A 24,867-nucleotide genomic window follows, 5' to 3' on the forward strand; every position below is an offset into this window, starting at 1 on the left:
AATGGATGGAATAATGGGTTGTAATTGCAGTGCAGGTTACGTGTGAAAGTCTAACCCGAGTGGTTGAGCAGCGCCTGGTCCTGGCCCTCTTTGGTGGGTGTGATCAGATCCCAGATGAAGCTCTTGATCTTGTCGTCTCCTTTGTAGTGTTTCAGACAGTAAACCAGCAGAGCCCTAAACAACAACAACAACAAATCATTAACATTCTGCTTTTCACACTGACCTTATGCACAGCCTGACCAAAATGATTAGTCCAGTCCGTCTGCAGGATGAGACGCAATCAACTTTAAAAATGCTTGTTTATTGAATGGAGTCTGGTTGACTAATTTCTAAAGTCTTTGTCAACCATTGAACACATCTACTGAAGTGACATCCTGTTTTTTATAATTATATTCCAGTCGCTGTTTCTTAAGTTTCCAGATTTGTGATTCATTAATCACACAGCCTGTAGTTAATGATGTGAATCTTGTTTTTCTTACCTACAGATCGCCTCCATGTCTCTCTCTGCAAGGTGCCATTTAAAGCGGCCGTGGTTCAGGATGTCCTTCCACCGACCCCACCTGGACGGACACAGAGAGATATGAACAGGAAATATAGACACAGAACTGACAGCTGAAACACCTGATTATAAGAATCTAATAACAAAAAGAAGTTTGCTCAGCTGTCGGTCACCGCACTCCTCAGCTGTCAGTACAAACATGCAGACATACATTTTAAGGTCCAGTCCAGTGAGATGTGTAGTGAGTGAAATGATAAAGTGAGATGGCTAAACACTGAAGCTTCAGTGTCCACCACATGGCAACCTGTGTGAGCATCGACTCTAGAGAGGAGGGGGGGGGGGGGGAGACAGCTCTCTACAATGTTTAGAATTTAGACTGCAGTACCCGTTTAAAACACTAGGGGTCAGAGTTACTTACTGCTCCTTTTTAAGATTCAAGCTGCAAGATATCGAGGAAATACATTTTCTACTGCTTAGAAACGACTGAGAGTTTCTTATGATGTGTTTATTAACTTGTTACTCGGCCGTCCAAGGAAAAACAACTGTCAAGCAGCGAGCAGAGGTGAGTATTATTAGGCCAAAACAAATGTTCTTCACGTTAGATAGAAAAATAAAATATTTTTCAGTTACTTTCTGTACATATCACTGAAAATTTTTAGGGGGTCAGGGGTGTACATGTTGCAGCCAGAGAAGAAGAAGAATAATGTGTTAAGTACCCAAAGATCAGCAGGTTCTTTTCCACCCTGAAGCACTCGGCTCGGAGGTACCGCCTGCTGCGCTCGCCGAGCCGCCGAGTCCGACACGGCCGCTCCTCCGAGTCGCTGTCCAGCTCCGAGAACTCCATCAGCTCGTCGTCCTCGAACGAGTTGTAGTGACGAGTCTGCTTCCTGACCCGGGGCGTGTCGATCACCAGAGACTCCTGAAGCAGAGAGGAGGAGAACAGGAGACACCGAGAAGCAGGTGAGATCGGGAAAATGTTTCATCTTGTCTTTTTCTAAAAGAGGCGGCGAGCAAGCAGAGAAACACGTGTGTGCACAGAGGGAGTCGATGATTGAGGATTCAAGGCACAAGGCATGGTGCACACACACACACACACACACACACACACACACACACAAAGACAGCAGCCGCGATCTGTGTGCAATCTGCTTCATTCATTAAGGCGCTCCATCTGCTCCGAGCGGCGAAGGAGAGAAAGGAAAGTGGGAGACGAGAACGAGGGAAAAGGGAAGCGTAAAAAAAATGACAGGAAGCAGGAAAGAGAGTAAGGAAGGAGAAACATGAAACATGAAAAGAAAAGAGAAACATGTAAGCCCTCGTCCACACGTAGGCGTCTATTTGTTAAAACGTAGCTCTTTCTGTGCGTTTTGTCCTTTCCTACACAAACTGCGTTTTCGGTTAGAAAAACTTTCTCCAGGTTGAAGATGTTCAGACACTCAGTTTAAGCAGAGGCGCTGCTCGTCTACAGGCAAGGCAGGCGACTGCTTGGTGCCTCCGAGGGCTCACAAACTTAAACCAAAGTAATGTGCACATTTTGAAATGACAGTAGGAAACCTCCCTAAGGAGCCCCGTCTGACAGCACTCACTCTCCTTGCCCTGCTGGGCGTTGCGGCATTATCGCTGTGAAAACCAAAGTTCATCAATGAAAACAACAAAGAAAAATGAAGAGGAATGATCCGTTTACGGGAGAGAAAGAAGAGGATGAGGAGTCCTCTGGCAGACATGATGGGGATGGACGCTGGTTGGAGGGCCCCAACAGACTCTAGAATCTCCACTGTGTTCAAGGTGTTTCTGTGTAGGCGGTGTTTGTGTAACGTTAGGTTTTTCGCCGGTTTCTCCTCCGTGTGACGTCATCGTGCGACGCTGTCTCTTTAGTTTACATGAGATTAGTGCGATGGCAGACGTAACCAAACTAGCGCTGGTGCTAACGTTGCTAACTGGACTTTTTACACGCTCACACATACACACACACAGTTACTATCCCACTATGTTGATGAGCAGAGACGACTGATTGGACGACGGAGGTCACTGCTGATTCAGACAACACTCCCACCACATAAACCCCGCCCCCAACGTCAGCGGTTTGGACGAGACCCAGTCGGACTACTTTGAAAATAGGTGAGCAAATGCTCTCATGTCATGGACATTGCTGTTGTCTCTGAGTGAGCTGCTTCACCCTCAAATTGATGGACAGACTTTAATGAGATCGCCAGGAAGAGTTGACACAAAAGTTGTTGACTTGGCGTTCTCATGACAGCCAGAACAGTGTTATTTTGTGTTTTCATGTGGACCAAGATGTTTTTGAGAACTACGCGTGTGTGGACGGGATTCTCCTTTTCAACAGAGGATGAAAAACCTTGGTTTAAAAAACATACCCGCCTCCGTGTAGACTCGGCCTCAGAAGGCGGGAAACAGGGATACATGCAAAATGACAAACAAAAGACAAAGAGAAAGTCTTCCAGAAAAAGTGATGAAAACTGTAAAAGACAAAGAGAGGGTAAAGGATCCCGGGCAGAACGAGATGTTTCCCTCATCCTCAGTTTTACCCTCCTTTCCTCGCTGCCCTTGTTTTCTCGGTTTCCACGTTCTGAGCTCGTTTTAACTCCCTTCCTTCCTTCATCTTTCCGTCTGCTAACTCAGCTTGGATCCATTTTCCTTTCCTGTCCATATGTCGCTCTCGTTCTCCTCCTCTTACCTTCTTCTTACCTGAGCAGGGAGACCACATCCTGCTCTCTGGTTTAGGTTTCACCTCACTATCGTGTCTCTCTCGTCTTTTAAAACTTGTTCCTTCCCTCCTCTCCTGCTTCCTTTCTTAAATCTCATCTTTCTACAATTCTTCCTACCTTCTCAGATTTGGAGTCGATCTCCACCTCTGCGATCTTCGCCCACTTCTGCCAGAAGTTTGGGTCGTCCAGAGAAATGTCTGTTCTGTTCCCAGAGGAGACGAAACTGGCCTGAAGAGAGAAGAGCAGAGAGACACAGTTAGTTAGGCCACGCAGAACACCTGATGGCCAGCTGATTTTATTCAAAGCATCCTATTGGCTAATCACACTCATGACGCTCAATTCAAAACTCGGTCAACAGCAGGGAAGCCTGTGGGCGACAACTCCGTGGGAACTGGGTGACCGAGGGAAACCGGCGTCCAGAGACAAGCTGTTACCAACAAGGGCTCGTGGACAGATACGTTATGTCCATTCATCCATTATCTTTACCGCTTTTCCCGTTAGGGGTCGCGGGCAGGCTGGTCGAGAGGCGGGGTTACACCCTGGACTGTTCACCAGCCAATCACAGGGCTGACATATAGAGACAGACAACCAGCCACATTCACATTCACACCTACGGACAATTTAGAGTCACTAGTTAACCTAACGAGCATGTCTTTGGACTGTGGGAGGAAGCCGGAGTACCCGGAGAGAACCCACACATGCATGGGGAGAACATGCAAACTCCACACAGAGAGGCTCCTGTGAGGGGACAGCGCTAACCACTGCACCACCCTGCAGCCCGGAGACTTTTGTATCTCTTTCTAAATGTTTAAGGAAGCGTACCTTGGCGAACGTGGAGCCTTTCCCTTCAGTCTGGATGGTGATGGTCTGAGTGCGTCTCTGCAGGATCTGATCGATGTCCTCCTCGCAGAACTTGGAACCCTCGTCTTCCTCATCCATCAGAGCTCCGTACGCTCCTTTCTTCAACAAATCCTCCAACTCCAGCTTGGACAGCTGCTGAACCTGCAACAAACACAATCACAGCACAGGTTAAAGATTATACTCTTATAACTCCTGATTAGAAGAAGTGCACATATGTGAGAGTAGCTCATGAGGAGTGGTCTCTGACCCCATTGAGGCTTCCTTTGCGGTTGATGTCCTGCAGGACGGCTTTGTCCAGCCCGAGCTTCAGGCTGGCTTTGTCGAACATTTCCCTCTCGTACGAGTTCCTGGTGATCAGCCTGTACACCTTCACCGCTTTGCTCTGACCAATCCGGTGACAGCGGGCCTGGGCCTGGGGAAGACAGAAAATACAGGAAATAAATCAGCAGTTCATCTCGGGTTTTAAAGATCTCATTTATCCAGCTGCTGGGTTTGTTTTGGTTTAATGCTGGCGGTCAAGTCCGACATCGACTGGATCAAAAAGTCGCTCAGTCTTCCTACGTTGTTACGTAATGTTTCATCAGTTAATGTACCATGTGATGAGCCAAAAGATTAGGAAGACGTATCATTCAGGGGTCAAAAGAAAGAAACTCTAGATATATATATATATATTTTTTTTTAGAGGAATTCAAATTAAATCGAGTAAAAGCATGCACCGCTCTTGGCTTAATCAAAAAGGTTTACATCTCAGGATATTAACGTCATCGGTCTGTGTATTCAAAAACTCGCTTCGTGCTCACCTGCAGGTCGTTCTGAGGGTTCCAGTCCGAGTCGAAGATGATGCAGGTGTCTGCAGCCGTCAGGTTGATCCCCAAACCTCCGGCTCTGGTGCACAGCAGGAACACAAAGCGGTCCGAATCCGGCTTACAGAACCTGTCGATGGCCGCCTGCCGCATGTTCCCTCGCACACGGCCGTCAATGCGCTCGTAGGTGTAGCTGCAGGAAACATGCGCATCAATGTCAGAGGTAATAAATGCATCCTTTAAGCCATGCTGCTTCACTTTTCCCCTCTTTGCACTCCTTTCCTGCCGTTCCCAACAAACTTTCATCTTTATTTTTATTTTTTCTCCCCACTCACGTTCTTGAGACAAAAAGATAATACACAAACAACATTCCAAAACTTTTAAAAAAAACATTCTGAATAGGAATATTATAACTAAATTTGACTATATAAAACCCTGACATAACGGTGCCCCGTGCGAGGCTCTAAAAAAACAAAACAGCTTTATTGCACTGTTAATGCACAGTAATCTTTTAATCCAAAAGGGATTCTTCTGAAGAAAATTCTCTTTTCTTAGGAAGATTTAATTTTGGTTTGTTGTTTAAGCAAAGCAGACATCAAGCTGTGGCATAGTTGTGTCGTATGTTGTTGGTTAATGGTTAAATTAATAACAGTTTGTACCCCAACAGACTCTCTACAAATGCTAAAGAACACTGAGAGGCTGACTCATTACTCAACAAATAAGGATCAGCCTCAAGAATTGTGTTAATCAGCCTTTCGTCATGTTTTAGTGTTGATGAAATATCCAAAAATCACGACAAATTAAAATGATTAAATTTCAACACTTAAGAGTCCTGCTATCATCCACTCCGGAGGTGATGATTCAGCCTCCTCACCGTCTCTGGATGAGGTAGTCCTCCAGGATATCCAGGCAGCGGACCATCTGGGAGAAGACGAGGACTTTGTGTCCCCCCGCCAGCAGTTTGGGCAGCAGCTTGTCGATCAGCACCAGTTTCCCCGCCGCCTGGATCATCGCCTGCAGCTGGAAGTCCAAAGCGTCGGGACTGTGGCACTTCCTGAAGCTCTCCAGAATCTTCTCTTCCGCTCCTGAGAGACAAGACGAAACGAGGAGGATTAAAACTCATCCTCAGTGTCCTCAAGTACAGAAAGTGTGTGCTGCAGTTATCTTAACTTCTTTGTTTAGACTGCCTGCAGTTAGTGTGTGCATGTGTGTGTGTGTGTGTGTGTGTGTGTGTGTGTGTGTGTGTGTGTGTGTGTGCATGCATGTGCGTGTGTGTGTGCGAGTGCGTGTGTGTGTACCTGTGATCAGGTAGGGGTGGTTGCAGCACTTGCGGAGCTCCATCATGGTGTTGATGAGGTTGGGCATGTTGTGCTGGTTGGCTCCTTTCGACAGGAAGGAGAAGTTCTTCTCTAAGATGGCTCGGTAATATTTTTTCTGGATGTTTGTCAGCTCCACCTGCACGGGGGAAAGAAGTTGAAACTTTGTTTATGTTTTAATTATGCATACGTTTTATCTTTGTTTCTCCTCAACGAAACTCTTTTCTCCTGATGTTTTAAGCAGAAGTTAAATTTACTCCTATTCTGAATCCGCTACAGCGAGCCTGTCCAATAGGAGCGAGCCACTCTCTGTATGTGTGTCTGACCTGACAACAGTGCTGATGTTAGAACTCCGCTACAAGCGGTCAGAACGTGAACGTCTACCCTTGAAATCTGAGTTGCCTCAGCTCAGCTTTACGCAGAGAGAGAAAGACATGCACTGTTCACACAGTGTACACTGAGGCACAACAGCCAATCCCGTCCCATGCAGCTGCTCCCAATCAGTCGGATGATCTTCTGTCATGTTTGATATTTTGTGATATTCACACACACACACACACACACACACACACACACACACACACGTACCTCTATGATGGTTTCTTCTTTGGGCGCCAGGTTTTTCTCCACGTCGTCCTTCAGTCTCCTCAACATCATCGGCTTCAGGATGGCCTGAAGCTTCTTTACCTGTACGGGGAACCATGGGAGGAGGAAGAGGAGGAGGAGGAGGAGGAGGATGAGGAGGAAGAGGAAGAACAAGAGGAAGAGGAGGAGGAGGAGGATGGACAGGGGTGGAAATGAAAGAGTTAGATCTCTGCGTTTAAAGGAGCAATATGTAACTCCGTCTCTCTCTCTCTCTCTGAGACTTTTCTGTCAACATACCTGCTCCTCAGTTTTCAAGTCTCCAAACTCCTCCAGGAAGGAGCTCTCGGAAGGGAACTGCAGCGGCTCCAGAAAGTTCAGCAGACTGAACAGCTCCTCCACCGAGTTCTGCAGAGGAGTCCCTGTCAGCAGAACCTTGTGTTCCTGTTTCAAAAACAGAGGAGACTTTTTGTTCAACAGAGCCTCCTGCTTGCATTTTATTCAAGCTGATGTAAAAATAATACAAAAACAGACGTGAGAACAGCTGGGAGTACATAACAAGAGAACAAAAAATTACATAGAAATCTAAATAAATCTGTATCTGTACAAGAAAAGCTCTTTGCCAGCTGCAGAAGCTGCAGAGGCGGACACAAAGCGACTCACCAGGTTCATGAGTTTGAGTCCCTCCAGCAGTTTGCAGTTCCTGTTTTTCAGGCGATGAGCCTCATCGATCACCACGCAGCGCCAGTGCAGCTTCTTCAGCTCGGGACAGTCGGCCATGATCATCTCGAAGGTGGTGATCACGCCATGAAACTTCAGCACCCCCGGGATAGTGTTCCCCTGCAGGCCACAGGTAGAGAGAGAGAGAGAGAAAGACAGAGAGAGAGAGAGAGAGTGGTGCATTGTTATTATAATGTTAAAAGAGGCTAAAGGAAGGACATCATGCAGCAGCTACAGTGACCCTGCACTGCACGTCTTTCTCCAACGTCTTCATCGAGTTTGTAGAGTGTTGAACAGCTGTTGAGCTGACTCTGAATATTCAGTTCTGCCCAAATCGTTCTTAAGCATGGTACAGGACAACAGGACCCAGTGTGAATGCAGTGTGCGACATCATTACAGGAAGGAGCACAGTAGACCATCAGAATATCTCTGATCCTCTGAATGTGATGTGGTGTGTTTGTGGAGAGTGATGTCACAGCTGATTGTGGTTTAAAACAGAAAGCTCTCTCTCTGCAGGGATCCTTTCTGTAATGCGCTAAGTGTTTTGGAAAACAACAACAACAAACAGTTGTAGCACCAACGTGAGATGATTCACAGCAGAGCGAGCAGCATGTGCTGAACATTTCATTCCTGCACATCAGTATCCCCATGACGATATGACGTACTCACCTGAATAGATAAAAGGCTGCTGCCTACACCTTGTACCTTTAAGACCATGTTATTGATGCCTTACCTGTGAGTCTCTACAGAGTCGTTACCTGTGTGTCTCTACAGAGTCATTACATGTGAGTATCTACAGAGTCGTTACCTGTAAGTCTTTATAGAGTCGTTACCTGTGAGTCTACAGAGTCATTACCTGTGAGTCTCTACAGAGTCATTACCTGAGTCTCTACAGAGTCATTACCTGTGAGTCTCTACAGAGTCATTACCTGTGAGTCTCTACAGAGTCGTTACCTGTGAGTCTCTACAGAGTCATTACCTGAGTCTCTACAGAGTCATTACCTGTGAGTCTCTACAGAGTCGTTACCTGTGAGTCTCTACAGAGTCATTACCTGAGTCTCTACAGAGTCGTTACCTGTGAGTCTCTACAGAGTCATTACCTGTGAGTCTCTACAGAGTCATTACCTGTGAGTCTCTACAGAGTCATTACCTGTGAGTCTCTACAGAGTAATTACCTGTGAGTCTCTACAGAGTCGTTACCTGTGAGTCTCTACAGAGTCATTACCTGAGTCTCTACAGAGTCATTACCTGAGTCTCTACAGAGTCGTTACCTGTGAGTCTATAGAGTCGTTACCTGTGAGTCTCTACAGAGTCGTTACCTGTGAGTCTCTACAGAGTCATTACCTGAGTCTCTACAGAGTCATTACCTGAGTCTCTACAGAGTCGTTACCTGTGAGTCTCTACAGAGTCGTTACCTGTGAGTCTCTACAGAGTCGTTACCTGTGAGTCTTTATAAAATCGTTACCTGTGAGTCTCTGTAGAACATCTCGTACTGCAGGATCATCTGCCGGCTGATCTGCGAGCCGTGATACACAATGACGTTCAAGTGCGTCCACGTACGAAACTCTCTCTCCCAGTTGGTTATGGTGGACAGGGGGGCGATGATGAGGAAGGGCCCGCGGATCCCCATGCTGAAGATCTCGTACAGGAAGGTGATGGACTGGATCGTTTTTCCTAAACCCATCTCGTCGGCCAGGATGCAGTTTTTCCTATAGAGGGACACAGACAGTTGAACTCCAGTTTAAACCTCATTCTGTCCACCTGCCCAGACCACCTCTGGTGTGTTCGGTCTCACCTGTTGTACCAGTTAAACAGTAACCAGTTCATCCCCTCTAACTGGTATTCTCTGAGCTGGTTTCCGTTCCTGTAATCTCTGGAGTGATCCAACTTCTGCCACTTGTCTGGAACAGGACGCTCCTGTGATAAAAAAAAAACACAGACAAACAAAGATCTTATTCCTTCATCAAGTGGGTTCAGAACCTTTTTATTCCAACAACAAATAACAAACTAAACTCAATGTTTTATACATTTTGACAGTTTTAAGCATTAAGAGAAAGGCTCTGGTCTCTGATCCGGGGGTTTAAATAAACAAATTATGATTTGAGAAATGCAATAGATCAGCTGTGATAAGTGATGATAGTTCTGAAAGTAATCATTTGCTCAGACGTCCCTCTTGAAGCCGAGCGCAGAGAGAGAGAGACGGGGGAATATTGCAGCTTTTTAAGTGGTTAATTTTCTACGAAACATGCAGGACAGAAAACACACAGAAAGACTGAAGACCAACAAGAATAAATATCTCTGCACAGACGAGGAGAGGATCGTCGTGCACAGAACTAAAGATGTTTCACGCTGTGAGGGCTTTTAAAAATCGTCACCTCACCTCCCGACACAAACAAACAAACCTGATGTTGCAGAGAAGACAGAGACGCACGCAGCTCTCATTGTGTTCGTCTCATTAGCATGGAAACAGAAAACGAGGCCGACGTGACAAATCTGAGGTTGTTGTTTGTGGGCAGAAAGCTCGTCTGGTTCCTCAGAGAGCGTTTGAGATGAAACATAAAGACAAGACGATGTTGTTCCCTTTCCCTATCTGCTTTCATCTGCCTACCAACATAAACTCTCAATGTTGATGATTAAAGAAGAGTAAGAGTTTGCATCCAGACATCTACATCACCACCCATGTCTCAAAAGCTGCACATCTGCACTCCTAAGCACATCTGGATTGTTTCAAGAGGACTGCTCCTGAAACGAGGGTGGTGGCGGCGGTGCAAGGTGGGCAGCTTTGCGATGCAGGTTTGATTCCGTACAACATGGCTCTGGGACTTTATCATCCTGTGTTTGCATATGGAGGCTAGTTTAAGCTGAGCCGGTGTTCATGTTTGTGTTCTCTGTTTACCCCCCCCCCCCCTCTCTCTCTCTCTCTCTGTGTCCAAACATTTCAACACTCTTCACCTCCTTTCAATCTCTCCGGGTCTACTCACCATGTGTCTGAGGTCTGCCGGCAGTTTCTGGATCCCCTCGAACTCTTTGATCTTCTCGGGGTCCAGGTCCTCCTGCAGCTCCCAGGTGGCCTCCTCGTAGGACAGACTGCACCACTTCACCAGGTAGTGAGTCACCTCCTACACACAGACACACAGTTCATGTGTGTGTGTTTGTTACACATGACTAGCAGTGTAATAACTGCTTTAAAGCAAAGTAACTGCGCTGTGATTGGACCCACCTCTCCGGTCTCCGTATCCGTGGTAACAGCCACCTCCAGCACCCGGTCCACCTCGATGTAGTCCGGGTTAAATATGTCCTCGTCAGGCTAAAGATGGAGAAGGACGGGTAGACAAAAAAACAATCACTTTGTGAAACAATTATCTGTAAAATACGATAAAAGTTATTCAGGGTATCTGCCAATTTCTAAAAAACTTATGACTTTTAAGACCCAAACAAAGAAACTTAAATTAAATCTTTATAAAAAATGTTTTAGATCTTAAGTGGGACTCAGTGGGACAAGTTGCCTCATAACCTTTTAGCCCCTGAGAACTGCTCCTTGTAAGGAGTTTACTTGAACTTGAATATTTCCAGGTGCCGGTGTGGAAGTGCAAAATGCTGCAGTTCCTCGAGTGTCCACCAGGAATCAGCAGAGAACATAAACAAGAAGGCAGTTCCACAGACTGAAAATGTGAGTGAGTGGCGTCCTGTTACCTCGGTGAACAGGTGTTTCATCTGAGCCTGTTTGGTCCTGAAGCGTTTGATCTTCTGGTGGATTCTGGGATCTTTCTCCAGCTCCTCCAGAGTCGCCCATTTACAGTGAAGGTAGGAACTACAGGAACAAAGACAGAAACCAGCACAGGTTTGATCATGTGTGATAAATAAAAACGTGTATCAGACGTTCTCCAGCTCCTCCTGGAGGATTCTGAGACGTCCCCAGGCCAGACGGGATCTATAATCCCTTCAGTGAGCTCAAGGGATCTCAAGTGCATCGTTCGTTTTGGACGACGACTGTTGTTTCTATTCAACACAAAGACATGAAAAAGTGAGGATATTTCACTCTGTCAGATTTACACTGACTTATTTCTTGAGGTTGAGTGGAGGGGAAAGTTAGCAGAAATGTTGTGACTACGTTTAGAGGCCGACGTTCAGGGACACAAACTATGAGTGCTCAAACTGCAGAGAACGTGCTCCATGAGGATGTGACTCATGCAAACAGACATTAACCCTTAAGGCTCCTTGATGTAACTCTACAAGCTGTGCATACATTACATTAAATAAAGTGAGGCGGTTTGATCTGGTCATGTATTATTCATCACTCCTGGGAGTAAATCAGGATGGTAACGATGACGGCACATCAGTGCAGGACCTCACTTAGAGAAACAAAGAGGTGGAAATAAAAACAGGAGAATCCCCAGAGACCCTCAGACTCCGTGAGAGGATCTGTGAGAAGCTCTTCACCGCCTCTGGAGAATAAACCGAGGTTTAAACACAGCTCTGGTGAGATTCAAGGTTCAAGATTCAAAAAACATTATTGTCTATCACATTGTGACAGAAAATTACCTTTTGTTGAGGCGTTACAAGTGTTAACTGAGCAGCTACAACTATGTCAGGAGGACGCTCCTCCGATGTTTTCATCCATCAGGAGGTCGACTTTAGACACGTCTGAGGCTGAGCGTGTGCACAACGGGAACAATGACTTCCTGTGGAGTCATGAAGGACTCCTCTTCTTTGATCACGTCTTTACTTAAATGTTTTTAACCTTTGCCTTCTCCTGGTCGGAGCAGAGCTAAAACGGAACGCCGGCATACTCGATCGGAAAACACTGTGCAGGGTTTAACTCAGTTCCTGATTATTAAAAGGTGTGCAGCGTGAGCGTTTACAGTCGTTTGGCGTGCAAATTTGATTCGCCAACCTAAACTAGCATCTCCATTATTATGCTCCAGAGAAAGATGTTTGCAAACCCAGACAGCGCGAGTATAAGCAGATATATAAGCTTCACCCTCTCTTCCAAATAAGATCAATTCTGGCTCTAAAAACAGATGGCTGTGCAACGGTTTCACTCAGAGGCTAAAGTCCTCAAAGGTCACATATTCTGCTAAATCCTCTTCCCCATGTTCCTCTAACTCTAATATGTGTCTCTAGTCTTTCTACAAACCCCCCAATGATGAGAAAAGTCCATCCTCTCCGTCTTTTACCTGCTTCCACTTTTCAGAAAATGTGTGCTCAAACAGGCCGTTTGGAGATTTTCCCTTCATGACATCACAAAGGGCAGTAACCCCTCCCCCAGGTGGGTGACACTCCCACAGCTAGGTGTTTGTTCTGCCCTCTGAGTCTGCACACAGTGACCCACAAATATAACGTGTAAGAAATGAAGACGGACTTACAAATTTCTGTACTTGACGTAAAACTCCTCTCTGTCCTCGACTTGTTCCTCTGAAGACGTCTGAGGAGAGAAAAAGGAGGAGATGCAGGACATAGGATTTAAGAATGAAAAGCAGTTCCAGTTGTTTTTATTAGTGCGTGAAAATGTGCGTGAAGGTGTGAATTCTTCCCTCCTCACCTCTTTCTTTGCTGTTCGCACCGTCAGAATCTTCTCGATGATGTTGGCCTCGTCTTCAGGAGGCTCCTGAGGGACACAAACACAGACAAGGTGGAGTCGTTAGAGACAAACCTACAGCCAGTAAAGAAGCTTCAACGCTGACAGACTCATCCATTCAAAACCTCTAAAAAACCTCGTTATGGACGCCCCTCGGTTTGCCAGATATGAGAGCAGTTATCAGGTCAACAGGTGTTGCAGCGATGGAAGCGGGCAAGAGAACTGGTTCAGAAGTGATTGTACCCGACCTAAAAAGCCTCTGCATGTTTCTAATAAGCTCCACGAGCAGAAACGTGCTCAAACTAGGATCAATATTGGAGATGCTTTTGAAAAATGGAGAGAGGTTAGAACGTAGAAAGGTTTACAGACTGATGCAGAGCTGGATAAACACTGAAGCTTCAGTGTCCGCAACATGGCAACCTGTGTGAGCATCCACTCTAGAGAGGAGGGGGCGGGGGGAGACAGCTCTCTACAAGGTTTAGAATTTAGACTGCAGTACCCGTTTTAAACACTATGAGTCAGAGTTACATACTGCTCCTTTAACTTTTGGACTGAGCGTCTGTTTCGGCCTCTAAACCTTCAAAAACGAGACGTTGGTATCCCAGATGCACAGTCAGACTTTAACAAAGCTCGCCGTCTGAATCTTAGACTGTAGATTCTCTAACCTGCTAAAAAACAGAGACTATTCTACACATGGATGTCCCTGAAATAATGTGAGTAATCTTTAAAGATGGTGGTCAGTGTCTTTACCTCGGCCTGCCACGCCAGAGCCGTGGCGTTGAGCGCTGAGATTCGACCGGCTCCAAGAACTGCGATGGTCTCTCCATCATCGTCCACGACCTTGAAGTCCAAATCCTCGTTATACTTCCTCCGCTTCACCTGACGTCCTGAACGCCGCTTCTGCAGAGGGAGAGGAGACGGACAGGAAGTAGAAAGAAGAAGAAGAGAAAAGAGGGATTGATGGAAACATGGAGAAGTAGATTAGATTTATTTTTACTTCTTTGCTTTTTTTAATTGAATCTCTGAAATAGAAAAGCAGCTGAGTCGTTCAGCGGAGGAGAACACGAGGTCGTTTAGTCCCACAGCTGCTCGCCACTCGTCCTTTATCAAAGCTCTTCTTTAAATCTGTGGACGCTAACAAACATCCTCCACCAATGACCTCTGGCTGTTTTTTTCTCTCTGTAATAAAATCTCTCAGAGCTACTTTAAATCTGCACAACTTCAAGGTGATGAAGGCCCCGTGTCCGCCAAGCAAAGTAAAAGCGCTGAACGTCCGTCCTGTCGCTATGACAACAGTCTGTTGACAACGGCTTTACTGCATGTTTTATATTTCAGATCGTTTATTTTACTGATCAGACACGGAGCGAGGAGGATGAGGGTACACGACCTGTAGGAGGCAAAACTACGGGGAATATCAAACATTTAGAAAAGAGCGCCCGGTGACGTCAACAGCGCCTTTCTGAAAAGTTGAAAGATTTTCAACTTGAGCGCTCAGAGCGGCTGCACAAAAAAAAAGTGGAGTGCTCGGGAAAAGGACGCTTGGCTCTTTCGCTCCAGAGGGCCGCCGGCGCTGCTGCTGTGAACGCTCTCTATTCGCTGAAAACACATTTTTAAAAAAAGACACTGGCGCTCAGAAAAACACGCCATGTGGACACGGGGCCTTACTACTGTATTACCTCGTCTCTTGTGGTTATTGTAAACAAACGCATCCTCTGCCTAACCCGTTCATGACTTACTGGTCCAGATTTTAAATCCTTAACATGTTTGAGATAAACCATCTGAGCAGATCGGGGAGGTGGAGATCGGATCTTTATACGACTCGCACTACAAATTAATCTATGCAGATCATCGGTTCAGAGCAGCCTCGAGGCGGGAACACCCCGAGACTGTCAGGACGTCTAATCAGCGATTATCCTGCAGTCTGAGCCGGGCTTCAGGTTAGAAAGTTATAAGGACAATACATTTAAAAATGGCTCCACAGCATGAAAATTGTGACAGAATGATGGTTAATGCAGCGTGAACTTAAAGAAACAAACGGCGCCCGTCGTCTCCTCCACTCACAGCGTTATCCAGGGGGTCCTGGCTGTCGTCTCCTCCCATGTTGAGGGTCGACATTGAGGTAGTGTCGTCACTCTCCGCCCCCTCCTGGACAGCCAGCTCCGCGTTTCTCCTCTTCCCCTTCTTCTTCTTCTCCACCGGCGCGGCGCCAGGATCTCTGCGAGGACGGGGAACAGGAAGAGGAGGAGTTATAATCAGCTCTAGTAGCCTGCAGCAGCTTTTTACTCCCCGAGCCAGAGGAACGACTCACAGAGGATTTAAAGAGAGCGGCTGGAGACAGAGAGAGGAAGGAGAGACAAATAACAGCATCCTCACTTCATTTTTTTTTATTTCCTGATCAACAAGACAACAGCTGGAAAAGCTCTGAGACCAGCTGCAGGATTGAAGCTCCCTCAGAGCGCCGAGGATGCCACTTTGAAGGATTGGAAACGTGTTCAGGACAGATCAGGTACCGGTGAGTATCACAGACCATAACCCACACACACCATCATGACCACGGCCGACAGCATCTGTACATGGGGCGCAACATAACTGCTAAGCTATCTAGCACCCCTTCACATCAATTTAAATTTTAAAGGTCCAATCAGTGAGATGTGTAGTGAGTGAAATGATAAAGTGAACTTACTATATGATCAGACATTAAGGAAACATGCTATGTTGAAGTGCTGGCTTCTCTGACAACAATGCAGCAGCCAGTATGTCCTCCTTCTAACTTTAGATTCTGGTCCTGAATGCTCTGGATTTGTTTGGACCAGAGAAGGTAGGCGGTTTTAAGGCGACCCCCACACGACCGTTTTGGACGCCCCTCAGTTTGCCAGATATGAGAGCAGTTATCAGGTCAACAGGTGTTGCAGCGATGAAAGCGGGCAAGAGAACTGGTTCAGATAGAAGTGATTGTACCCGACCTAAAAAGCCTCTGCATGTTTCTAATAAGCTCCACGAGCAGAAACGTGCTCAAACTAGGATCAATATTGGAGATGCTTTTGAAAAATGGAGAGAGGTTAGAACGCAGAAAGGTTTACAGACCGATGCAGAGCTGGCTAAACACTGAAGCTTCAGTGTCCACCACATGGCAACCTGTGTGAGCATCGACTCTAGAGAGGAGGGGGCGGGGGGAGACAGCTCTCTACAATGTTTAGAATTCTGACTTCAGTACCCATTTAAAAAAAAACATATTGCTCCTTTAATTAATTTGCATTCTTGTTGTTAAATCTACTTAAAGTTTATTTTCCTACAGACGGTAACGTTGCAGTTGGAGCGTCTTTATAATGCACGTCGGGACGATTCTGAAATCAGTCGTAGATTTGATTCGCAAATTTGATCTGTAAAGTGAAACGTAATGAACATGAAGTCTCCAGAAAACAACAGAGACGTGAAGATTAATTTACTTCATTAAATGGAAGAGAAGAGACGAGGAGGAGGAGGAATAAAGACACTCAGAAAGACGGAAACAAGGATGATTAAATGTACACACGAGCTGATGGAAACGCTTCAATCAGCTGCTCAGCACGAGGATGATAAATCATGTCTTTACTAAATAGACTGTAAGAATATTTTACAGATAGAAACAACAATAATGCAAAATCATATTATCATAGAATCAAGCTTCCATCTCTTCATTTCCTCTTTTTCTTTTTACAGGATGACTCATTTTTCTGAACTCGATTGTGACCTGAGTTTGAACTCCTTCACGAGTCTGCAGTCGCTAATTCACCTTAAGTGTGCGTCTGCAAAAACAGTCTCACTCACATCACTGCAGTAGAGTACAAATATATATATTTTTCTCTAACTCTAACATGTGTCTCTAGTCCGTCTACAAACCCCCCAATAATGAGAAAAGTCCATCCTCTCCGTCTTTTGCCTGCTCCACTTTTCAGAAAATGTGTGCTCAAACAGGCTGTTTGGAGATTTTCCCTTCATGACATCACAAAGGGCAGTAACCCCTCCCCCAGGTGGGTGACACTCCCATAGCTAGGTGTTTGTTCTGCCCGCTGAGTCTGCCTTCTCACTGTAAACAATAGGACATGGAGCGAGAAAGCCCGAGTACACCCAAGCCCTTCCAGAGAGGGGGCGTGGTCAGACACAGCTCATTTACATATTTAAAGGTACAGACACAGAAACAGTCTGTTCTGAGCAGGGCTGAAATAGAGAGGTTTATAGGCATGATCAAATACAGGATCACCTGTCAATCATGTCAGCTACATGTCTTATTGTGAATAACTCTTATCCTTCATCAAATCAAAACTGATGAGTCATCAAAACATTCACCCCCCCGTACAGTGTGTGTCGATCAAGACATGAGCTAATCAGACCTATTTGTTTTTTTGAACCAGGCTGTAAACATGTTAATCTCTGCTGTAAAAACAGGCTTTTTAGAATGGGTGTGTATGTGACTTCCTGTGCTTCCAGCCTCTAGTGGACACTCCAGTGGAACTGCAGGATTTTAAACTTCAGCATCGACTTCCTGGAGGTTACTGATACAGACGCAGCTCAAACTTCTCTTTTCTGTCTGCTGTAATCTGAACAAACTGTGACCCGACACTGAACCTGACCTGCAGCTGAACCTCAGCCAGATCTCTCTCTCTCCTCTTCCTCATTGGCCTCTGTTGCTTTTCATCCCTCCTCTTCCCCTCTGAATCCCCCCCCCCTCCTCTTCATCTATTTTATTCCCCCCCCTCTCTCTCTCTCTCTCTTATTGACATCCTTTCTCTCTCTGCCTGCTGCTGACTTCACATCATGACTCATCTTTTATTTCTCATTCTCACTTTATTTCTAACCTCTTTCCCTTGTTTTCCTCTTCCACTCATCTGATCATCCCCCTCCACATCTTTCTTCACTCTCTTTTCTCCACTCCAAAATTTAAAATCCAATATTTTCAAACTTCAACTTCCCTCTGCAGTCTTTGTGGATTCACCCTGAGACGTCAACACACGACTATTCTCCTTATTTTACCACTTTTAGACCTAAAGCTGCCTGATTCTGCCGTCAGCAAAGTCCCTCATTCCAGCCTCTCTGCCTGCTGCTGTCTTTTAAAGGCCCCTCCCTCCTCCCTACGTGCCCACTCTCCTCTGATTGGCCAGCTCTGTTTGCAGCTGTAGGGTTATTTCAGTGAGCTTCAGGGTGGGTTTGTGCTACAACTGATATATCCAGAGGTGCTGCTTCTCAACAGGTAGGGCAGCGGGGGGCCCCAGACCAGCGAGGGGGCCCCTGAGGGCTGACAAACTTAAAAACACAGCAGTGGCTCAAAATGTGCACATAGGAGACCTCCCTAACAGGTTAAGTGCTGCCTGCTTTATTGCTGTGAAAAGAAAGTTTGTCAATGGAAGTCAACGAGGAGAGGAGGAAGCGTCTGGACCCTGGCAGACATGATGGTGATGAACACTGGTCGTAGGGTCACCCATTACATTTTCACAGCAGACCCTAGAGTCACCCTCGATACATCATGGATACATCCTGGATACATTCTGGATACATCATGGATACATCCTGGATACATCATGGATACGTCCTGGATACATCATGGATACGTCCTGGATACATCATGGATACGTCCTGGATACATCATGGATACGTCCTGGATACATTCTGGATACATCATGGATACATCCTGGATACATCATGGATACGTCCTGGATACATTCTGGATACGTCCTGGATACATTCTGGATACATCATGGATACATCCTGGATACGTCCTGGATATATTCTGGATACATCATGGATACGTCCTGGATACATCATGGATACGTCCTGGATACATTCTGGATACATCATGGATACGTCCTGGATACATCATGGATACATTCTGGATACGTCCTGGATACATCATGGATATGTCCTGGATACATTCTGGATACATCATGGATACGTCCTGGATACATTCTGGATACATCATGGATACGTCCTGGATACATTCTGGATACATCATGGATACGTCCTGGATACATTCTGGATACATCATGGATACGTCCTGGATACATTCTGGATACATCATGGATACGTCCTGGATACATTCTGGATACATCATGGATACATCATGGATACGTCCTGCCAGATCCTGAGCAAACATTCAGTCCAGACTCGTGCAAAAATTATGTTCTGCAACAATCGACCGACTTGAGCAGACAATGTCAGAGAAAGCATCTTTCGTGGGACTTTTCCGACCACTGATCTCGTTTGACCTCCATTTTTTTTTAAAATACATTAAAGAAAAGAAATATTAAAGGTGCCTGGCTGCATCACCTCCGAACACAAACTCCACCAGCCTCAGGCTTTTGTATTTAAAAAAAAAAAAAAAGAGGCGTAAACACACCCGTTAAATACTGCTCCTCTCAGCGTCGTCTGACCGTGGAGACGCAAGTCACATGATGATGAGAGTGTGAGTGTTTCTGAGAGTTATGGATAGCACGAGGGTTTCCCACTCAGACACACCATCACTGCTTTACAACGACAGAGCGCGGAGAGACGGATGCCATCTTAAATATCACGTGCAGGTTAGGAGTGTGTGTTAGGATCATATCCTGATTGTTCTTTAAATGAGGTCTGCATGGTGCTGTAGTGGTTAGTCCTGTCCCCTCACAGCGAGGAGGTTCCTGGTTAGAATCCCCGTCTGACAGGAGCCTCTCTGTGTGGAGTCTGCATGTTCTCCCCGTGCATGTGTGGGTTCTCTCCGGGTACTCCGGCTTCCTCCCACAGTCCAAAGACATGCTCGTTAGGTTAACTGCTGACTCTGAATTGGCTGTAGGTGTGAATGTGAGTGTGGCTGGTCGTCTGTCTCTATATGTCAGCCCTGTGATTGGCTGGTGAACAGTCCAGAGTGTAACCCCGCCTCTTGACCAATGACAGCTGGGAGATCACATGAAGTGTTCATGCTCACAACAAGCCAAGCTAGCAGCGCTGCCTGCATGGCTGACGTTCAAACGAGTAAACAAACAAACAAACAGCAGACGCTTTAGTTCACCTTCTCTCCTCTCTGGATGCAGACGTTTAAAATATTCCTCACCGACAATAAAACAAAAGCACAGCCTGAAAATGAAAAGAAGAAGAAGAAAAAGAAGAAGAAGAAGAAGAAGAGCATCCTTTGACACTTTCATCGCACTCCTCTTCAGGGAGCAGCTTATGTCTCCTCTCTCTCTGTAGAGTGTCAGAGTGTTATCTCACCTGGGTTTGCGGCCTCTCTGTTTAGGCGCTGAGGGGGCCGGCCTCTTGCTGTTGGCCGGGCCATGGTTCTTTTTGTGGGGCTGGACCGAGACTTTAGTGTGGAGACCCGGAGGAGGAGCAGGAGGAGGAGGTGCTGTGGGAGGACAAAGGAGGGAAATGCGTGAGTGAGGCGATGCTAAAGAATCTGTGGTGACACGTTTCATGTGACTTCAGACGTTATTAACCTGCACCTGATAATAAGACATGACATCATCCATTCAGACGTCTTCATACTCACACAAAACATCCTGATATTTTCCTGTGATCGCTGCACGACCATAGACTGTCTGCACGCCACCTCTACCATCTCCGTGCTCTAATGAACCTGCTGCGTTATGTTTCCCCCTCCTGTCTGACAGGGATCGTCTCCCTCTGTGAGGAGTATGTGTGAACAGATCAGGAGGATTTCAGATGAGCATATGCGAAAACAGCTTTATTGTTCTTATTGATTTCATGTCTCTCATTTCCTGATGTTCTTTTTATTAAACACGATTAATTATTTATTGAACGTGTTATTGAAGCGTTGCTTTCTCGCATGTCACCCCCCCCTCTCTCTCTGTCCTCTCTCTCTCCCTCTCTCTCTCTACTGACCTGTCTAATGAAGGCAAACCAAACGATGCTCATGCTCACACACACACAAACACACACACACACACACACACACACACACACACACACACACACACACACACACACACACACACACACACACACACACACACACACACACACACACACACACACACACACACACACACACACACACACACACACACACACACATCCTCATCTTTAATTAAATCCAACCGTCACATCGTAATCAGATAAATTTATGCCGTCATGTCTGACCATGAATTTAAGACGTTACAGAACAGAACAGCACACACACACAGTCACACACACACGCACACACACACTATAACTATAAATTACTAACTTGGTTGCCACGGTAACAAATAGGTGTTGATATGGTTTGATTTTTACTAGAGTGGCGTCAGAGTTTAATATCCTGGTGTCACGGTGACGCTCACACACACGCACGCGCGCGCGCGCACACACACACACACACACACAGTGGTTTTTGTGTGTGCGTACCTTGATTCGTCGGCAGAGGAGGGAGGACTTTCACTTTGGGTTTCCTCCCTCGTTTCCCGGGTACCTTAACGGGCACCTGAGCGGGGCCGGGCGCCGCTCTCCCCCCTGACACATTCTTCAGCTCTGTCCTGCTCTCCTTCCTCCCCTCCTTCACCTTTGTCCTTCTCTCCTTCCTCTCCTTCCCTTCCTTAGGCTCCTTGCCCCTCCTCAGAGTGACCGTCGTCGCCTCCTTCTCCTTCTCCTTCTCCTCTCTCCGTTTCTTTGGTTTGCTGCTCTCCCTCTCTCTCTCCCCCGCCTCCACTCCTCGCTCTCTCTTGTCCTTTTTCCTCCGTTTCTTCTTCACCCTTCCCCCCCCTCCTCCTCCTCCTCCATCGTCCTCCTCGCTCAGGGAGGAAGGAGGTCTGGGGGCTCCTCCTCCTCCGGCGTGCTTAGCGGCGTGGACCCCGGACGCAGTCGCGCAGTGATTGGACGCCGCCGTGCTGCCTAAAGGGGTGAGGAGGCGGAGCTGGTCCTTGGAGCCCACAACCAGGTGACCCCGTGGGATTGTGGGAACTGCGGTTTGTGCGTTGCTGTTTTGGTCCAACGAGGAGGAGGCGGCGGCTGCAGAGGAGGCCGGAGGAGGCGTGTGCTTCAGGAGACCCGTGAACACCTGGAAGAGAAAAACAGAAGAGCAGCATGAGTGATATGAACATCTGCCTCCATGTGACCTAAACCCCCCCAACAGCAGCTCATAGTAAAGGTGTTTCACAATAAGGGGCGATCGTTTTGTACCGTGCTCGAGCATGATTGGCCCCTCCCCCCTCCCACCGCTGGTCCGTGTTCACATTAGTAACATCGCTCCGTACCCAAGAAACACTTGAATATGTACACAGTCTGATACAGCAGGGGGCAGTATGCACGTTGTTGGTTTGCAAATGCGTAACCATGGCAACCACTGGCGTTGGAACTAACTGTGGATGCTATTTTTTAAGACGCCAACGTAACGACCCTCTTCCTACTTCCAGATCTACCGTACAGCTCAGAGGACGAAACGCGCCCGTGCTGCACGGTTATGACGGTTTCTGAAGTGACAGGAGGCGTTTAAGAATGACGTCATATAGCGGTACGTTTGTGTTCACTCTAATCAAATTACCGGACAAGCGTACTCAAAATCTGGGCCCGGGTCCCTGATGTGAAACCACCCTAAAGCCCTCAGGAGAGTTCAGAACAGATATAACTGCCCCGGCTGAGTGTGACATTTAACTTCCTGTTAACCAGAAAAACGCCCGCTAAAAAGATTAAGATTAAGATTATTAAATTTCTGTTTTTACACTCTGTAAATCATGCAACACACACATAAGCTGAAATATACACATGCACAAACAGGATCCTATGGACATGCACTAATGGAGAGATGTCAGCGTGAGGGAGCTGCCTGAGCTGATGGTGGAGGTGGAGGTGGGGGGGTGGGGGTTCAGAGCATTGTTGCTGAAGAAGACGCAGAGACGACTGAGACCAAACACTGTCAGCCGAATGTCACTGTTCTGAGGTCAGAGGTCAGCTTTTAGACATCAGCTTTAATCACAGCAGCACCTCAGTCAGCTGAGCATCACTCTGCACACGAGCAGATTTATCATCAGGAAACCGATTTGTAGCTGAAAAAAAGCAGAAGTGCAATCCATCCGTAACATCTGCTACTGTGAGAGGATTCCATCTGAACGTTTTTCAACATGTGCCTGAACAAAAACCTTAATGCTTCTTAATGCTGTGGACGAGCAGCCCGGGGAGATTTCAGGGGCGGACTGAAACTTTCTGGAACTTCACAGGAGTGCAGATCGTCTGTGACATTTCTGTTTGCAGCGTCTCTCCCTGGAGCACCAAACCTCCCCTGAGCCCCGACAGCGTGCTCCTCCAGCAGCACGCTAACATAAACATGGCCGCTCTGCAGCTCCTCCTCGCTCCACCAGGAGACTCCCGCAGCTCCTCCTCGCTCCACCAGGAGACTCCTGCAGCTCCACCAGGAGACTCCGGCAGCTCCTCCTCACTCAACCAGGAGACTCCCACAGCTCCTCCTCGCTCCACCAGGAGACTCCCGCAGCTCCTCCTCGCTCCACCTCGCTCCACCAGGAGACTCCCGCAGCTCCTCCTCGCTCCACCAGGAGACTCCCGCAGCTCCTCCTCGCTCCACCGGGAGACTCCCGCAGTTCCTCCTCGCTCCACCAGGAGACTCCCGCAGCTCTTCCTCACTCCACCAGGAGACTCCTGCAGTTCCTCGCTCCAACAGGAGAGTCCCGCAGCTCCTCCTCACTCCACTAGGAGAGTCCCGCAGCTCCTCCTCACTCCACCAGGAGACTCCTGCAGCTCCTCCTCACTCCACCAGGAGAGTCCCGCAGCTCCTCCTCGCTCCAACAGGAGACTCCCGCAGCTCCTCCTCGCTCCAACAGGAGACTCCCGCAGCTCCTCCTCGCTCCACCAGGAGACTCCTGCAGCTCCTTGCTCCAACAGGAGACTCCCGCAGCTCCTCCTCGCTCCACCAGGAGACTCCTGCAGCTCCTTGCTCCAACAGGAGACTCCTGCAGCTCCTCCTCGCTCCACCAGGAGACTCCTGCAGCTCCTCACTCCACCAGGAGACTCTCGCAGTTCCTCGCTCCACCAGGAGACTCCCGCAGAAATCTGGATATCTGATTTTCACACCAGCTTAGAGACATACGGCGGTGAAACAGAGCTTAAACATAACGTTTCAGATATTATAATGAGCGTCTGCTGTCTGCAGAAACACTTGAAACATGAATATTCATGACCAGTAGGTGGACCTCAGGGTCAGCTGAGCCTGTGTGCAAGCAGCATCATCCATTTAAGTGTGAAATGCAGAGAAGCTTCAATGTGCGTTCATGGTTTTATGTCACGTACAGCCTGACGAGGTTAAATACAGCTCCTAATGACTCCGTCTCACTTTTTTTCGACGCTTATCGACCTTTTCACCCACTGCAGGCAAAAGGAGGAACAGTATGAAGTCGTATTTCATCACTTTGTCTCTTCTGTTACAGAGACTCAGATATGGGAGTGTAGAGTCAGATCCTCCTGCAGACGTCTGACTCAACCTCACAGTTTGTGACGCTTCACAGAGTATTCAAATCAGAGCAGAATGCAAAACAAGGAGGAACAGACGGTCCAAGAGGTGAACTTTCATGAGATACACTTTTGTGAAAAACAAACTACATCCTGGATTTTTTTTTTTACCCAGTGCAGCTCACTTCTACCTATTTTTCCTACATCCTGGATATGAATTTGACCACGGCAAAGGTCTGAACTGAGATCCCCGTACGAGAGACTTAAGACTTCCTGTGAGGTCATCTTCATTCTGAGTCTGCAAATGAAACCAGAGTGAAAGAAATGGAGAGAGAGAGAGAGAGAGAGAGAGAGGGAGAGGGAGAGGGAGAGAGAGAGAGAG

General features: G+C 47.1%; 1 protein-coding gene across 4 annotated transcripts in view; it reads right to left on the reverse strand.

The window, feature by feature from the left end:
- Nucleotides 1-24,867, reverse strand: part of chd6 (chromodomain helicase DNA binding protein 6) — a 73,813-nt gene that overhangs the window by 24,589 nt on the left and 24,357 nt on the right. For all 4 annotated transcript variants that reach the window (XM_061041729.1, XM_061041732.1, XM_061041728.1 and 1 more), the window contains exons 3-25: nucleotides 21,438-22,086; nucleotides 20,304-20,436; nucleotides 15,147-15,300; nucleotides 13,836-13,985; nucleotides 13,050-13,115; nucleotides 12,874-12,932; nucleotides 11,201-11,318; nucleotides 10,728-10,814; nucleotides 10,489-10,626; nucleotides 9,303-9,424; nucleotides 8,973-9,216; nucleotides 7,451-7,627; nucleotides 7,088-7,231; nucleotides 6,794-6,892; nucleotides 6,188-6,344; nucleotides 5,764-5,974; nucleotides 4,887-5,082; nucleotides 4,334-4,498; nucleotides 4,048-4,227; nucleotides 3,343-3,453; nucleotides 1,216-1,418; nucleotides 480-560; nucleotides 56-174 (exon numbers count right to left, since the gene is read on the reverse strand). In XM_061041729.1, coding sequence (XP_060897712.1) covers nucleotides 56-174; nucleotides 480-560; nucleotides 1,216-1,418; nucleotides 3,343-3,453; nucleotides 4,048-4,227; nucleotides 4,334-4,498; nucleotides 4,887-5,082; nucleotides 5,764-5,974; nucleotides 6,188-6,344; nucleotides 6,794-6,892; nucleotides 7,088-7,231; nucleotides 7,451-7,627; nucleotides 8,973-9,216; nucleotides 9,303-9,424; nucleotides 10,489-10,626; nucleotides 10,728-10,814; nucleotides 11,201-11,318; nucleotides 12,874-12,932; nucleotides 13,050-13,115; nucleotides 13,836-13,985; nucleotides 15,147-15,300; nucleotides 20,304-20,436; nucleotides 21,438-22,086 — 3,763 coding nt within the window. The remainder of the gene's footprint in view (nucleotides 1-55; nucleotides 175-479; nucleotides 561-1,215; nucleotides 1,419-3,342; nucleotides 3,454-4,047; nucleotides 4,228-4,333; nucleotides 4,499-4,886; nucleotides 5,083-5,763; nucleotides 5,975-6,187; nucleotides 6,345-6,793; nucleotides 6,893-7,087; nucleotides 7,232-7,450; nucleotides 7,628-8,972; nucleotides 9,217-9,302; nucleotides 9,425-10,488; nucleotides 10,627-10,727; nucleotides 10,815-11,200; nucleotides 11,319-12,873; nucleotides 12,933-13,049; nucleotides 13,116-13,835; nucleotides 13,986-15,146; nucleotides 15,301-20,303; nucleotides 20,437-21,437; nucleotides 22,087-24,867) is intronic.

The sequence above is a fragment of the Labrus mixtus genome, chromosome 7, assembly GCF_963584025.1.
Source record: "Labrus mixtus chromosome 7, fLabMix1.1, whole genome shotgun sequence".
Taxonomy (NCBI): Eukaryota; Metazoa; Chordata; class Actinopteri; order Labriformes; family Labridae; genus Labrus; species Labrus mixtus.